Here is a 14,964-nt window from a genome sequence, read left to right on the forward strand (position 1 = left end):
TTTTAAGGCAAGGCAAAAGAGGCAGCTCTCCTGGGCCCTGTCATTGTTGTGGGGCCCAAAGCAGCTGCCTCATATTTGGCAACTATCCCAGCTTAAATTCCCTTGTCCCTTGAGGTTTTAGTCCCATGCTGTGTCTTGATATCTCAGTGTGAAGTTCTGTTACTAATACTGCCCAGCTATGCCCTATTGTTGTGTACAGATGACTCATCTGCAGACCCTGTGTTTATATGTAAATACCGACATTGATATGTAAATAGTGACAACATTCGTATGTAAATAGCGACAGACTGGCAGGATTCATATGTAAATAGAGGTGGTATTCATATGTATATCATGCTCCCCTGAGGTCATATCCACCATCACCTATACTGAATGCTGCCCACTGGGGAGGTAAAGGGGAAAGCTTGAAAGCCCTGCCTACAACTGTGGTCATTAAGCCTATTATCAGCCTGTTCTGCAAAGGTAAGCAAATTAGTGTGGGGGGGGGGGGAGGGTATTCTGGTATGTGCAGAGGTAGGCAGAGAAGGAATTACAGTTTGGCGTGCATAGATGAGCAAGGAAGGGATGTATAGAGGTAAGTAATGTGGGTGCAAAGATGAGCAGAGGAGGCAGGTAGAGTTAAAGGGGAGGAGGAATGGAGAAGATGGGGGAGGTTTGGGGTGCAGAGGTTAGCAGGGGTTTTAGGATGCAAAGGTGTACTGACAGGCTGGATAAAGATGTAGGTCATGTGTAAGGCTACCAACTAGAAAACCGTTTTCCAAAATCACACAATGCCAAGGCACATGTCAGTAGATGCGTGAGGGTGTCATTAATAATTAATGCCACTGCTGTGTATCTGCTAAAGGGAAGAACATTTCTGTGGTGTCAGGAAAGTGATTTTCAAAGCATTCCCGACACACACAAATGTGAATGCAGACTAAATGTCTCAGTTACATTGGTGGTCAGTGTAAATCTTCTCATTACATTGTTGCTTGTGTAGAATCCTTTCATTCACGCTAGTGGTCAGTGTGAATGTCCCTCTTCATTGATGGTCAGTGTAAATCCCTCCTTACATTGGTGGTTACTGTGAATTCTTCTATTACATTAGTGGTCAGTGTAAACCCCTATTACATTGGTGGCCAGTGTTGAAACTCCTCTTTATATTGGTAGTCAGTAAAAAAAATATCAGCATTGCCATTGATCACACCCTTCCCTCCCACAACACTGAGTTGTGCCCAGAGAGTGCAGAAGTCCTAGGATCCCTAGGAGTGTTCTGTCTATTAATAGGCCCCCTCACCCCCCCCCCCCCCCAGTCCATGGTGTGCAGGCAGTGAGGAGATAATGTGCTGTAACCTCTAGCAACCAATCAATAATGTAGTATGGATGTACAGTAATCTCTAGCAACCAATCAACAAGCAGAAATTATGTGCTGTAACCTCTAGCAACCAGTCAATGAGTGGTAATGATACACTGTAACCTCTGCCAACCAATCACAATCACTGTCTGATCTGATTCAGTAAACTGATTTTGAGTCTAGCTGCTTTTTATTGTATGTCTCAAAGCAGGTGGAGAGCGAAGCGGGATGGGGGGGACCACATTTTTTTTTGCCCAGGGTTCATTCAATATTAAAGATGGCCCTGCATTCCCTGCCCACCCAGGTGTGTCAGAGTGTGTGGTGTTGTTCACAGAGTTGTGGACTGAGAAACGGGACCAAATGGATCCAGGGGCTCCTTCAGGGGTTCAGCACTACAATCACTGTAGTATTACTTTAAACCTTAACATTGACCTTAAACTTTAGCAAAACACGGTGATGAATATACTGTATATTTGTAATCACTGCAAATAGTGCTATTGACCTAAACCTAAACAAATCTGTTTTACCTATGCACAATTCAAAAAATTATTGGAACCTATAAACCTTTACCAAAATGTCTGCACCCATTGAGATGATCTGCCTCATGTAATTTTAATAGAAATTACTCATTTGCTGGCAATTCTCCTAGGGAACAGCAAAATATCCAGTCAGTCTCCATATAATATAATAATTTCAGACTCTTTACTCACCTTATACACTGGGTGCCCCATTGGAAGTTGCCTGGTAGTTGCAATTGAGAAGACCTCGGCTAGGAGATGTGTACGGAGAAGGTGAGTGTCAACTTCATGTAACTGAAAGTCAGCACTACGCACCCAGATCTTGGCCAATAACCAATCATATTCCGAGTCACTGGGCAGGAATATTGGAAACATTTTTCCGGGGATCTGAGATATCTGGAATACAAAAAAGATCATGGGATTTATTTATTGGCCATGACATTTAACCAAAAGTATTGTATTTTATTGTTTTGATCTTGTTTTATTTACCATTATATTGCATTTAATGTCATATAATGGTCCAAGCATCACAAACTGAAAACTTGTTTTATTTAACAAAGTTCATTCATACTGCTTTTCCTTAAGTGCTTGCAAAGCATGCTAGTGTAATTTAAAGTGGTTGTAAACCCTTACAACCAACTTTGACCTACAGGTAAGCCAAGATTAAGGCTTACCTGTAGGCCCAAGAAATATCTCCTAAACCTACATGGTTTAGGAGATATTTGCCGAAAGACAGGCACTGCTGTCTACGGTGCATGCGCCGTAGACAGCGGCGCGCAGGCGCACTGAGCGCGCCGCTGTCAACGGCGATATGCCGCGAGTGGCGGCTCCCGTGCGAATGCGCGGGAGTGACGGCTTCGCTAAATGACAGCGGCGGAGCAGCAAGACTCACCAAGAAGATGGACGCTCCGGACTACAGGGGACAGCGGTGACATCAGTGGCTCCTGTGTCAGGTAAGTGATACATAATGGACTACTATGCAATGCATAGTAGTCCATTATGCTTTACCTTTGCAGGGAATCAAAGAGAAAGTAAACTCATCAGGGTTTACTTCCTTTTAATGCGCAGTCTGGCCTAGGAAGAAGGGAAGTATGGAACAAAAAAATGTGAGGAGAGTGGAATCTTGAAACAGAGTAACTTGGGTAAAAGGTAGATAAGCCATGAGTCTAGAGCAGAGCAGACTGAGAAAAAGAGCAGCCCAGAACAGAACAGCCTTGGTTAAGGGGGGAGTGGAAGAGAGCAGCCTGGGAAAAGGGGAGCCTGGAACACATCAGACTCTGTAAAGCAGGGGCCTGGAATAGAGCACCCTTGGGAATGGAGGACTCCAGAACAGAGCTATCCAACAACACAGGTCAGAAACCCCTACACAGATTTAGATGTGGACAAATGTGCACAGGATCCCTAAAAAGAATCCTCACCATTATTAAAGTGGTTGTAAACCCTTACAAACCACTTTGACCTACAGGTAAGCCTAGATTAAGGCTTACCTGTAGGTCCAAGAAATATCTCCCAAACCTATGCGGTTTAGGAGATATTTGCCCGAAGACGGGCACCGCTGTCTACGGCGCATGCGCCGTAGACAGCGGCGCGCAGGCGCACTGAGCGTGGCATCCTCGATAACGAAGATGCCACGCAATGCCGCGCGTCTCGGCTCCCGTGCGCATGAGCGGGAGTGACGTCATCGCGGCTTCGCCGAATGACAGCGGCGGAGCTGCGAGACCCACCGAGAAGATAGATGCGGCGGACTACAGGGGACAGCGGTGACTTCGCTGGCTCCTGTGTCAGGTAAGTGACACATAATGGGCTACTATGCGATGCATAGTAGTCCATTATGCTTTACCTTTGCAGGTAATGAAAGAGGAAGTAAACTCATCTGGGTTTACTTCCTCTTTAACACCATCATACTTCTGTCAATCCCAAATGCCTGGACTCAGTAACCCTGTAAAGCAAAATAGGAAAAGGACTTGACCCCAAAATGAATAGCAAATACTGCACAAAGCCGATGTAAGCCAAACTGATAGGAATCCATCATAATGTTTCGGCTCAGTCTCCCACCCATCAGGCACACCCCTCTAATGCGTTTCACCTGCAAAGGGCTAAATTGCTACATGATTAAGCTCTTAGCAGTTGAAGTCCTTTCTGGAAAGGATGGGAAAAGGATCTGATCTTTCACTTACAGGTTTCCTCCCTACCCCACCTTGTGACTGGACAGTGGAAGGAGTAGCAGCACACTTTTGAGCTCATCTCTCTGTCCCACACTTCTTTCCTCCTATCAGCATGCTCCTTTCACTACCCCACAACTTATTGGCTCCTTGAGCAGGCTCTGCCACCCTTCAATGAACTACGCTGTAGAGAGACTGGGAGAGGCTGAGTTTCATTAAAAAAGACATGTGAAAAAAGGATGTATTAAATTTTATGTAAGCCCAAAATCTATTTTAATATGTTTGGCTTCGAGTTTCACTATACAAAGTATTCTTTTTTTTGTGAATTTGTTGCAGACACCCCTACATTGAGATCAAGTTAGTAACAGCACTTTATATTGTAGGCTGGTAAAGGCTTAGCCACTGTTTCATAATCAGCAGTAGCGTTGTCAGCCTGCAGTGTGCACTCCTGCAGTTGGCCATTGGGCTGCCTATCAGGTCTAGCAAATAGGTATTTCAGTTGCCAATTGAAGGAATGTACACAACAGGCTGACAATGCTGCTGCTAATTAAAAGTCAATGAATTATTATTGGCAGCTACTTAAAAAAAGCTATGCAACAGATTCCCACAAAACCATTTGCATAGGAGAAATGTATGCAGTGTGCAACATTTGTCAACACAATGTGCAACACAATGTCAAGTATACTGAAAAAACGGTTTTAACGCAAGGCTGTAATCCTATTTAACAGGAACCCCTCCACTATATGGGCACACCTCCCCAGGGATTGACTAGCCCCTCCTAAATATTCAGGCACTGCATTTGCATCCTCCTGTCCTAATGTTCAGAAGCTTCTTCTAGAGTCAGGGGTAGGTAATCAAACTCTCAGCCTGTGGAGTCTTGAGCAGACCAAACTAAACAATTCTCGCTCCTTTGGCTACAGCAGAAGCCCTGTGCTCAATTTACATAGGCTGTAACATGAAAAAGAGCTCTTAAACAAGAGCAAAGTATCTAGCGATGAACAAGGGTGAGAGAAGGTAACAACAGTATGACCATTTTTATATGTGGCATTCCACCATAGTAAAGGGTTACTCGAACAATGTAGAATTTGAAAACAAACCACATACAGCACCAAGTTGACCTGGACTGGGAGTGCCCCAGGGTAGTGCTGGGTGATTCACAGATGGTATCACTAGGACCTCCTACTTCTTTCTAAAAGGTTCCAGTGTTTTCTAGAAAGCGGGGCTGGAAGGGAGGTGAGACCACCTGGGGGTGTTCTAAGGAGCCCTGACCAATCCCCAACTTGGATTGGCAGGGGGCAGGCCTCCTTAAATACCCAGGGTCAGCCCAGCTGGGGTGGAGTTGTTCGAGAGAAAGTTGGAGATGGAGGGCTAGGCTGCTGGTGGCCTTGGAAGGAGCTCCCCAGTCGGGGGGGGGGGTTGACCTTGGGCCTGGGTATGGGTACGAACGGGACCCTCCTACAACACACAGAGGTGTCCTGGCCAAGAGGAGCAAGGAGAGGACAGGGAGAGAAGGCACTGCCAGGCAAGTTTTCAAGGAGGAACAACAGGTCGCAGCCAAGAGGGCTGGTGAGTGAATCACAGTTGAGAGGACTGAGGAGACATGCCTGAGAGGACTGCTAGAGAGCAGTCTGAGATGAGTGTAGAACCAGAAGAGTGGACTGGGGAGGCCCGCCTGAGATGACTGAGAGATTGCAGTCTGAGATGGGTGCAGAACTAGGTGAGAAAACTGTGGAAACATGGGAAGTGGAGAGAGGCATCGGCAGCAAGGAGGGCTGGCAGGGCCTGAAGATGTGGTACTGGACTCAGTAGCCATGTGGCCAACTAGCACTAAAGAACTATCTTATTTTTGTTGTTACACTAAAAGGGGCCTGCAGGCCTTGTCTGCAAAGGGCTTCTACTTTGGGCCTGACTGAGCCAGTGTCAGGCCTACCAAATCAGTGCTATCTGGTCCTGAAAAGGAGAAGAGAAGAATCAATGTGCAGGAGGAGTATGGAGTGATACTCGGTAGAGAGGAAGCAATGTGCAAGAGGTGTATGGAGTGATAGAAAAGAGGAAGCGATGTGCAGGAGGAGAAATGGAGTGATGTATATACCGGATGTATGCAAATTGCAATGTTCTGATCACTTTCCTGAACTGCTTTATTGTCTCTGAGGAGTGTAAAAAGTGTGTGCCGGGCTGGGCAGGGTGACAGATGGACTACTATACTTAGCAGCCCTCATGAGGGTACTGCTACATGCGGTACTTGTGCACTTTTGAATTCGCTATTTTTCCGAATAAGACAGCCTAAACTCCTGCTAGCCTTAATGTTCAGGGACCTTATCCAATAGGCAGGGTAACTGTAGTTCCTAAAAGGTTTGGGAACACAGAGGTCATTTTAGAGGTCCTCCCGATACTACTTTGTTCTCTTTCTCTCTATGTCCTCCACGATAGCCTTAGGCACATAAGGGTATTCCAACCCATCTAACTTCTTTTGCAGGCTCTCTGAAATCTGGAGAGTTGGGCAAAGGCACAAGTATCAGGGGCTCTCGAGTTCAATTCGTTATGGGCCTCATTTTGTGCCACACATGTGGACGAGTGCACGAAGGGGAACAGATCCAACCTGCGCTCACTGTAGGCCACGTTAAGGTGCAGTCTCTTACTGCTCTCAAGGTTCTTGGTAGCATGTTTTTGGTGACCCGCTTCCTTTGGACTTCCTCCAGGAGACCATCTAGCTCCTCAGTCCTTCTGATGAACCCCCCCCATCAGCACCAGTCTGGAAGTAATGCAAGATACCCCAAAACGAAGCAGATTTCTAATGGAGGAGACTTCTATCTTGATAGTAGCACTAGTAATTCTCATGGCAATGATTATCACATAAGGCAGTCTATATGTGCACAGCTGAGAACCAGACACCAAAAAAGTAGCACAAATAGTGGAAGACTGAGGTAGTCCAAGTTCCAGTGCCTGAGGCCAAGAAAACTCTAGCTCTAGTGAGGAGGTTTTACTCACAGGGTCCCAAAGCGTACACAGTCCATGGGCATGACTACCCAAATGAGAAGTCCAGCATCCAGCCCAGGAGTGCTCCAGGGCAAACGGATCTATTTCCTCACAGGGGAAAGAACCCTTTCCTCTGGACTTCAGCCTACTTAACAGGAACCTATCCACCATCTGGATATAGCTCCCCAGGGTTTGGATAGGCCCTACTAAATATTTAGGCAAGGTATTTGCATCCTCCTGCCCTAATCCTCAGAAGCTTCTCCTAGACACATGGGGAGGTAATCAAACTTCAAGCCTGTATTGTATTGAGCGGACCAAACTAAAATCTGCCCCCCATGGCTACAGCAGAAGCCTCATACTAAATTGACCTCACAGTCTACGTAGAAGGGTGCTACAACCATAAATACATAAGTGAAAATACCTGGATGGCAATTGGGACAAGCTGATCCTGAGGATTCTTCCACAGTAGACACATAGGGGCTGCACAGTATTGAGGCTTTCCATTGATAGTATTAGCAGGAACACCCTGGAAAACCTCATAATCTGCCAGGAAAATGTGACCATTCTGAAAGGTAACAATTACAAAATCTGATCAGCAATGAAATAAATTAATTCATTTAGTCTATGTGTGCACATAAGCAAATGTTTATTTTGTTGCATAGGACCAAACCACTGAGCTAACTTAAAGTCTATGTAAAGACAAAACATTATGGTTATTTTGGATAGAAGTATACACATGGATTAGAACCTCTATGAAGTTTCAGATTTCCTTTCACTTCTTGTGTCTGAGGAAATCATCCTATTGGGATGCAGCAAAAAGTAAACAGACAAGGGTTTCAACTCTACTGTATCCAAAACGTAAGTGTTGGCCGCACATACACTATACTAGATCGTTTTACAACCCCAATTCCAAAAAAGTTTTTTTAATGCTGTGTAAAATCTACATAAAAACAGAATGCAATAGTTTGCAAATCTCATAAACCCATATTTTATTCACAATAGAAAATAGAAAGCATATCAAATGTTTAACCTGAGAAAATGTACCATTTTAAGAAAAAAATAAGGCAATTTTAAAATTGATGGCAGCAACATGTTTTAAAAAAGTTGTGACAGGGCCATGCTTACCACAGAGTAACACACCCTCTTCTTATAACAACACTCAGTTTTGCAAGAGGAATATTGTCCCATTCTTGCCTGATAATATGATATAGGATTCTAACTGGCCAACAGTCCTCGGTCTTCTTTGTCAAATTTTTCCCTTTAAGATGCGTCAACTATTTTCAATTAGTGAAAGGTCTGGGCTGCAGGCAGGCCAATTAAGAGAGAGTTGAGAGAAGACTCTTCTATTATGAAGTAATGCTGCTGTCATAGATGCATTATGCAGATTAGCATTGTCCTGCTGGAATATGCAAGGTCTTCCCTGATAAAGACATAATCTAGATGGGAGCATATGCTGCTCTAAAACCTAGATATATCTTTCAGCATTGATGGTGCCTTTCCAGATGTGCAAGCTGTCCATTCCATACGCACTAATGAAACCCCATACCATCAGGGATGCAGGTTTTGAACATAGTGCCGATAACAAACTGAAAGGTCCCTCTCCTCTTTAGTCTGCTAGACGCAGCACCCATGGTTACCAAAATAAATGTCAAAATTCGATACATCTGACCACAGAACAGTTTCCACTTTTTTTTTTTTAAATCAAATAAGTTTTTATTGTAAAACACTTATGGTACAAACCAAACATAGGAGTAAAGTACAGTCTTACAATAGCATTGGTTTTTACATCCAAAAGTATACAGGAAATATAAAAATACAAATAGGTTCGGTTTGAAAACTGTTGAGACATGGAAAATATCAATAAAACCAAAAAATAAAGAAGAAAGGAGGTAAGAAGAAGGAACCAAAAGTAAAAACAAAAGTAACGTTCTCTCATAGACCACTCCGCACCAGGAAACAGCCGCATAGGTACCTTACATATATACTACGGCCCACAGCCCATCACACAGTCCCACTGGTGTCTCCCTACACCCCGTACAATTACCGGATAAGGGAGAGACATAGAGTTAGACCCATCCTGGAAACATGACCATTTATGTACCTCCATATACCGGTCCTAGGACCTTCAGTTAACCCTGTAAAAGTCTGTCCTGTATAAGTTGGTGGGGAGCTAGTCCCGGGACCTCAAGCCACCCCCCCCACATGGCATTAAATTTGTGCGGTGCGTTTCTGTGTTGGTATGTTATCTTTTCTCTGATCAGCATCTGGTTCACCTGTTCTATCCATTGCTGCCTGGTGGGAACCCTGTGGGTCATCCATAATCTCGCTATCAATTTCCTAGCTACATATAGTAACCTGATAATGGCTGTATGGGCCGAGGGCGTCAATGATTCCTCATCGAGGGCACCCAACAGGCAGACCAACGGACACCGCGGAATACCAACAGAGAACACTGAGGATATAGTGTCAAAAATTCCCGCCCAATATCGTTTTAGTTTCGGGCACCTCCAGAACATGTGCATAAGATCCCCATGGTCCCGCATACATTTAGGGCAAAGGGGAGACCCTCTAACACCCCAACTGTGCAGTTTAACTGGAGTTCTATAGGTCCTATGTAGTAAATATAGGTGGGAGAGCCTATGGGAGGCCGATACCGACACCAACGGAGCGGAGGACAAGCAAAGGTTCCAGGTCTCCGCGTCCACGGGCCCCAGGTCCGCCTCCCATCTCTGCCGACATGGAAGACGTGTCGGGTCCTGCACCGCGTCAAGAAGCATAGCATACCCCCTAGAGATCATGCCTTTACGGTCAATCTGCATAAATATCCCCTGCACCACAGGATGGTCTGTTAGGGAGAGCTGCACACTCCGTGCCTGTGTCTGCAGCGCATGACGTAACTGTAAATATTTAAAAAAATCCCTACGAGGGATGTCAAACTCCGCTTGTATTTCCATAAAGGACTTCAGTACCCGTCCACTATACAGTTGCGAAAGATACTGAAGACCACTCCTACTCCAGTTACCAAATCCCTTGAGCTTAAAAAGTTCACCATAATTAGCGTTCCGCCAAATAGGGGTGAGGGCAAGGAAGCCACGTATTCGTAGCAGTTTTTTAACATGAGACCACAGGGTATTCAGCAGTATAATAGTCGGGGAACCCCTGTCCATATGAGGGAAGCCTGCCTCCAATCTAGACAATGCTATGTCCGAGGCGACCGTGTCAGCCAGTATCCTTCGGATCGGGTCCAATGGGTCATCCAACCCCCACCCACCCAGGTGCTGGAGCTGCGAAGCAAAAAAATACATCCTAGCGTGTGGAAGTGCCAACCCCCCTTCGTCCTTATTATATTGCAAGGTAAGTAAACTAAGTCTGGCCGTCTTTCTACACCATATTAATTCCCTAAACTGAGAGTCAATTTTATCGAACCAACGTTTCGGGATCCAGGTCGGGGAGTTATGACAAATATAGAGCAACTGCGGGGCCCACACCATTTTAATGAGGTTTACCCTGCCCACCACCGATAACGGTAGTTTACACCAGATCTTACATTTATCCCTGAACTTAAGTAACAATGGCATAAGATTCAGTTTGGCATATTCCGTCACCTCGGGGGATATCTGCACCCCCAGATACTTAAAGGATGTAACCGTCTGGATCATGTTTGCACAAGGGGGTAAGGGAGCCGTTAGAGGGGACAAGGGCATCAGTACAGATTTGTCCCAGTTAATCTTAAAACCTGACAATGTACCAAATAGGGTAATCAGGTTCATGGTGGCCGTAAGGGAGCCCTGGGTGTCCCCCAGGTATATAAGCGTGTCATCAGCGTAGAGCGATACCACATCCATTCCAGTGGGCCTGCAGAAACCCACAATATCCTGAGCCGATCTTATTCTGGCTGCAAGTGGTTCAAGCGCCATGGCAAAGAGCAGGGGCGACAGAGGGCACCCCTGTCTCGTGCCTCTGTACAGCACGAATGGATCGGAGAGCTCCGCGTTAGCCCTGATTCTAGCCGTAGGCTTGGCATATAACAGTCGGACCCAGCTAATAAATGTGCTGCCCAGCCCCATCCGCTCCATCACTTTCCACAGATAAGGCCACTCAACACTATCAAAGGCCTTAGCCGCGTCCAGCGAGAGGATGGCCTGATTACCGGGGTTATCCACAGGGACCTGTAGGTTTAAGAATAAACGGCGAATATTTAGGGCAGTGGAACGTGAGGGAATAAATCCTGATTGATCCCTATGGATCAGTTTGTGTATTTCCAGAGATAATCTCGTTGCCAAGACCCGAGCTAATAGTTTAACGTCTGTCGTGAGCAAGGAGATGGGCCTATATGCGTCCGGTGATGTTGCTACCTTACCCGGTTTCAGAAGTACAATTATGATTGCTTCATTCATAGAAGCAGGTAGGACCCCCGTCTCTAAGGCGTTGTTAAACACTTTCAAAAGGGTTGGCAAAAGAACCCCGGCATAACGCTTGTATACCTCGGATGGGAGACCATCCGCCCCCGGAGCTTTGTTATTATGAGAGTGTTCCAGTGCAGAAGCCAATTCCTCCTCCGTTAAGGGGGCGTTCAACAGCTCTCCGTCCGACGCAGACAGGCATGGAATATCACAACCATTTAAAAAGTCCACAATCTCCCCATCACCGGGCTGCACCTTAGAGGAGTACAGGTCTGCATAGAAGGATCGAAATACCCGCAAGATCCCAGGGGTGTCCGAATGGGTCACTCCCTGCGAATCGCACAGTGAGTGAGTCATAGGCGCGGAGCCCTGGGCCCTCGCCAGCAGAGCCAGCATATGGCCTGTCGATTCACCCTCCTCAAAGTGTGTTTGTTGTAGGAAAAACCTTTTATTTTCTGCCAGTTGTAAAGTTACTTGTCTAGACATAGATTGCGCCCCCAACCAAGCCCTCTTAGTGTCCTCCGAGGGGTTGTCAACATAGGCCTGCTCCGACTCTCTAAGTGCTCTACCGACCTCCATTTCCCAAGCTTTAGTGTTCCGTTTTATGTCAGTTATAGTAGTGATAAATTGTCCCCTAAGGAAGGCCTTAGCTGCATCCCAGACTACATCTATAGATGCCGAGCCTAAATTGTCCTGCAGGAAAAGTTTAAGGGCACTTGTAATGGGGTCAGGCTGCGGGAATAATGCAAGCCAAAAGGGGTTAAGCTTCCAACTCCTAGGTGCGAGGTCAGTAGGTAGGGACATCTCAATCCACAAAGAGGAGTGGTCGGATACATGTCTAACCCCATAACCCGAATCTCTAATTAGGGGGAGGAGGGCGGAGTTTCCCAGTCCCAGGTCTATTCTGGACAAGCTCCCAAACGCTGGAGAGCAACAGGAATATAAACGGGAGTGGGGGTGGGCTTTCCGCCAGACATCCACCAACCCAAGTTCAGCTAACAGAGCTGCAAATGGAGTATCGCCATTAGGGCGTGAGGGGACCACCGGAGGAGTTGGAATCTTATCCCACAGGCCGTTGACATAGTTGTTAAAATCACCCATCGCCAACAGGGGTATGCCAGGGAACTGTGCCATGAACCCAGCTAGGCGCCTAAGAATCTCTGCCGAATACGGCGGCGGGATATAAACATTGGCAATAATGCATTGTATAGTAGCAAGCTTACACAGCAGAAAAATGTACCTCCCCCCGGGTCAATAAGCTGTTGGGAGCAAGAGAAACGTGCATGCTGTCTAATTAGGATACTCACTCCTCTTGCATAGGCAGAGTATGTGGAATGGTATTGGTGGATATACTGTCTAGAACCCAGGCTAGGAGTACCAGCAGGAGCAAAATGTGTCTCCTGCAGACACACAATGTCAGCTTTCATATCTTTAAGGTGCCTAAGCACCGCCAGCCTCTTCACCGGACTGCCCAGCCCCCTAACATTCCAAGAAAGAAATCTAATCTTAGCCATCAGAAATACAAAACATTAGTGCAAGTAGGAGTAACCATAATAACAGTCGTAGACCACCAGGGAGGAAAAAGGCAATTAACACACATTTATCAGCGGCTAGCGACTGGGAAGTCGCATCACCTGAGATGTCCCAAGACTGGAGAGAAAAAAGTCCGACAGGAGCTGTCGCAGCTAGGAAGAGGCGCCCAGAGGGGTGCAGACAGGCCGGAAAATAGTCCTCGTCCGTTGCGATCCTGAGAGAGAAAAAATGAATCAAAAAGAAAAAGAAAAGAAAAACAGTTAAACAGCAAAAAACCGTAGCATCTTCTGTATTAAAGCCCATGGGGCTCACACACGGGAAAGATAGCAGAATAATAGGCCCCATCCGAAACTTGGGGGCTGGGGGAAGGCCATGGAAACACCCAGAGAGGACTCTCCCAGATGACAAGCGGGGTTTCACATATGCAGGCATGTTGTAGTTCTAGTAGGGTTACAGTGGAACCACAAACCTCAGCCTTCTGCCGGTCTTGTAAAAGTGGAAGTCCAGTCAGCCTGTTTGAAAGTGCCGTTAGCGTGGAGGAGATCTTTGAAGTTTGGCGGCTTTGAGTGCGTTGTACTCCTGGTCAAGCCACTGTGCTGCCTCCGCGGGGCGATCAAAAAAGTGCGTTGAACCCAGGGCCGTAACTCTGAGCCTGGCTGGATATAGCATTCCATATTGAACGTTAAGGTCCCGAAGGCGTCTCTTAACTTCAAGAAATGTTGCACGCTTTTTCTGGAGCTCTGCTGAAAAATCCGGAAATGGTGAAATCCTGGAATTCTCAATCTCCATCTTGTCCGACAACCCCCGCGCTTTAGAAAGAATGGTGTCTCTGTCTTTATAGTTGAGGAGTTTAAACAAGAAGAGCCTGGGACGATTGCCCGGAGGTAGGGGGCGAGACGGCACCCGGTGGGCACGTTCCACTGCAAAAAGCGGTGACAAGGCTTCTTTACCAAAGGTGGCAAGCAACCAATTTTCAATAAAGTCTACCGGGTTTTTACCCTCAACACGTTCCGGAATCCCCACAGCGCAAATATTATTGCGTCTCATGCGATTTTCCATCTCATCAAGTCGCATAGCGTGCTGTTCAGTAAGATGGCAATTATATTTTAGATCCCTTTGCATGGGGGCCAGGTTATCCTCTACTGTGCTCAGTCTGCCTTCCAATGCAGCCGTTCTCTCCCTGAGCTTTTGCATGTCATGGCGGACAAACGTTATTTCAGCTTTAACCCCTTTAATGTCCTCAGAGAGGGCTGCAATAGAGTGATTACAGGAGGTGACAGCAGTGAATATGTCCCTTAGTGTAGGCTCATTTTCCAGCGCTGGGGAGGGGATGGTCTGTGTTTCAGGCCTAACACTGTCCCTGGGTGTACTCACTGTTTGCCATGCTGCAGACAATCCATCCTCATCCTCCAAGGGAACTGTGTCATCTGCCTCGGGAGAGCCTCCAGGGGTAGCTTGAGGAGAGGGCTGGCCCGCCAGGGCATCCTTGTATGATTTACCGCCATAGAGGAGCTTCTGTGCTGCTTCCTTGTATTGGTCTTTGGCTGCGCGCCGCGCGCCGGCGCCATCTTGGCCTGGGGGGTCCGTCAGCCCCTTCCCTCCGGTATGGCGTCTGGACATCACAGCGAGGGTCCCGGGATGTACCGCGGTGGTCCGGGCTGCTTCACCTAGCTTGGCAGGAGGTAGGGGCCCCGAAAACGGCGTTTCAGGGCAGACTGGAAGGATGGAATCACGGATGGCCGGCGGAGCTCAAGGTAAGCATGTCTTCCTACATCCGCCGCTAAGCCACGCCCCAACAGTTTCCACTTTGCAACAGACTATTGCAATGTACAGTGGAATTGCTCAGAGCAGCCCTGAACCTCTTCTTCTCAGGTCTTCTACCAGTGTTCCTGGCTCCTGCCCTGCGCCAAGTGCCCCATAGAAAGATACTTTCTATGGGGGCACTCGTGCATGCTTGCTCCCGAGCCCAGCTGTCTGCATCTATTGAATAAGAATAAGTTCACTTTAAAAAAACAAAAAAACAAATGCACATTTTTTTG

General features: G+C 46.8%; 1 protein-coding gene across 1 annotated transcript in view; it reads right to left on the reverse strand.

Annotated features, from left to right (window-relative positions):
- LOC143983850 (hydroperoxide isomerase ALOXE3-like) overlaps nucleotides 1-14,964 on the reverse strand; it is a 170,432-nt gene that overhangs the window by 56,757 nt on the left and 98,711 nt on the right. Inside the window, exons 7-8 of the mRNA XM_077483950.1 lie at nucleotides 7,411-7,554; nucleotides 2,044-2,247 (exon numbers count right to left, since the gene is read on the reverse strand). Of these exons, the coding sequence (XP_077340076.1) occupies nucleotides 2,044-2,247; nucleotides 7,411-7,554 (348 nt within the window). The remainder of the gene's footprint in view (nucleotides 1-2,043; nucleotides 2,248-7,410; nucleotides 7,555-14,964) is intronic.

The sequence above is a fragment of the Lithobates pipiens genome, unplaced genomic scaffold (genome assembly GCF_037356315.1).
Source record: "Lithobates pipiens isolate NorthernLeopardFrog02 unplaced genomic scaffold, aLitPip1_a1.2 Scaffold_16, whole genome shotgun sequence".
In the NCBI taxonomy this organism is placed as follows: domain Eukaryota; kingdom Metazoa; phylum Chordata; class Amphibia; order Anura; family Ranidae; genus Lithobates; species Lithobates pipiens.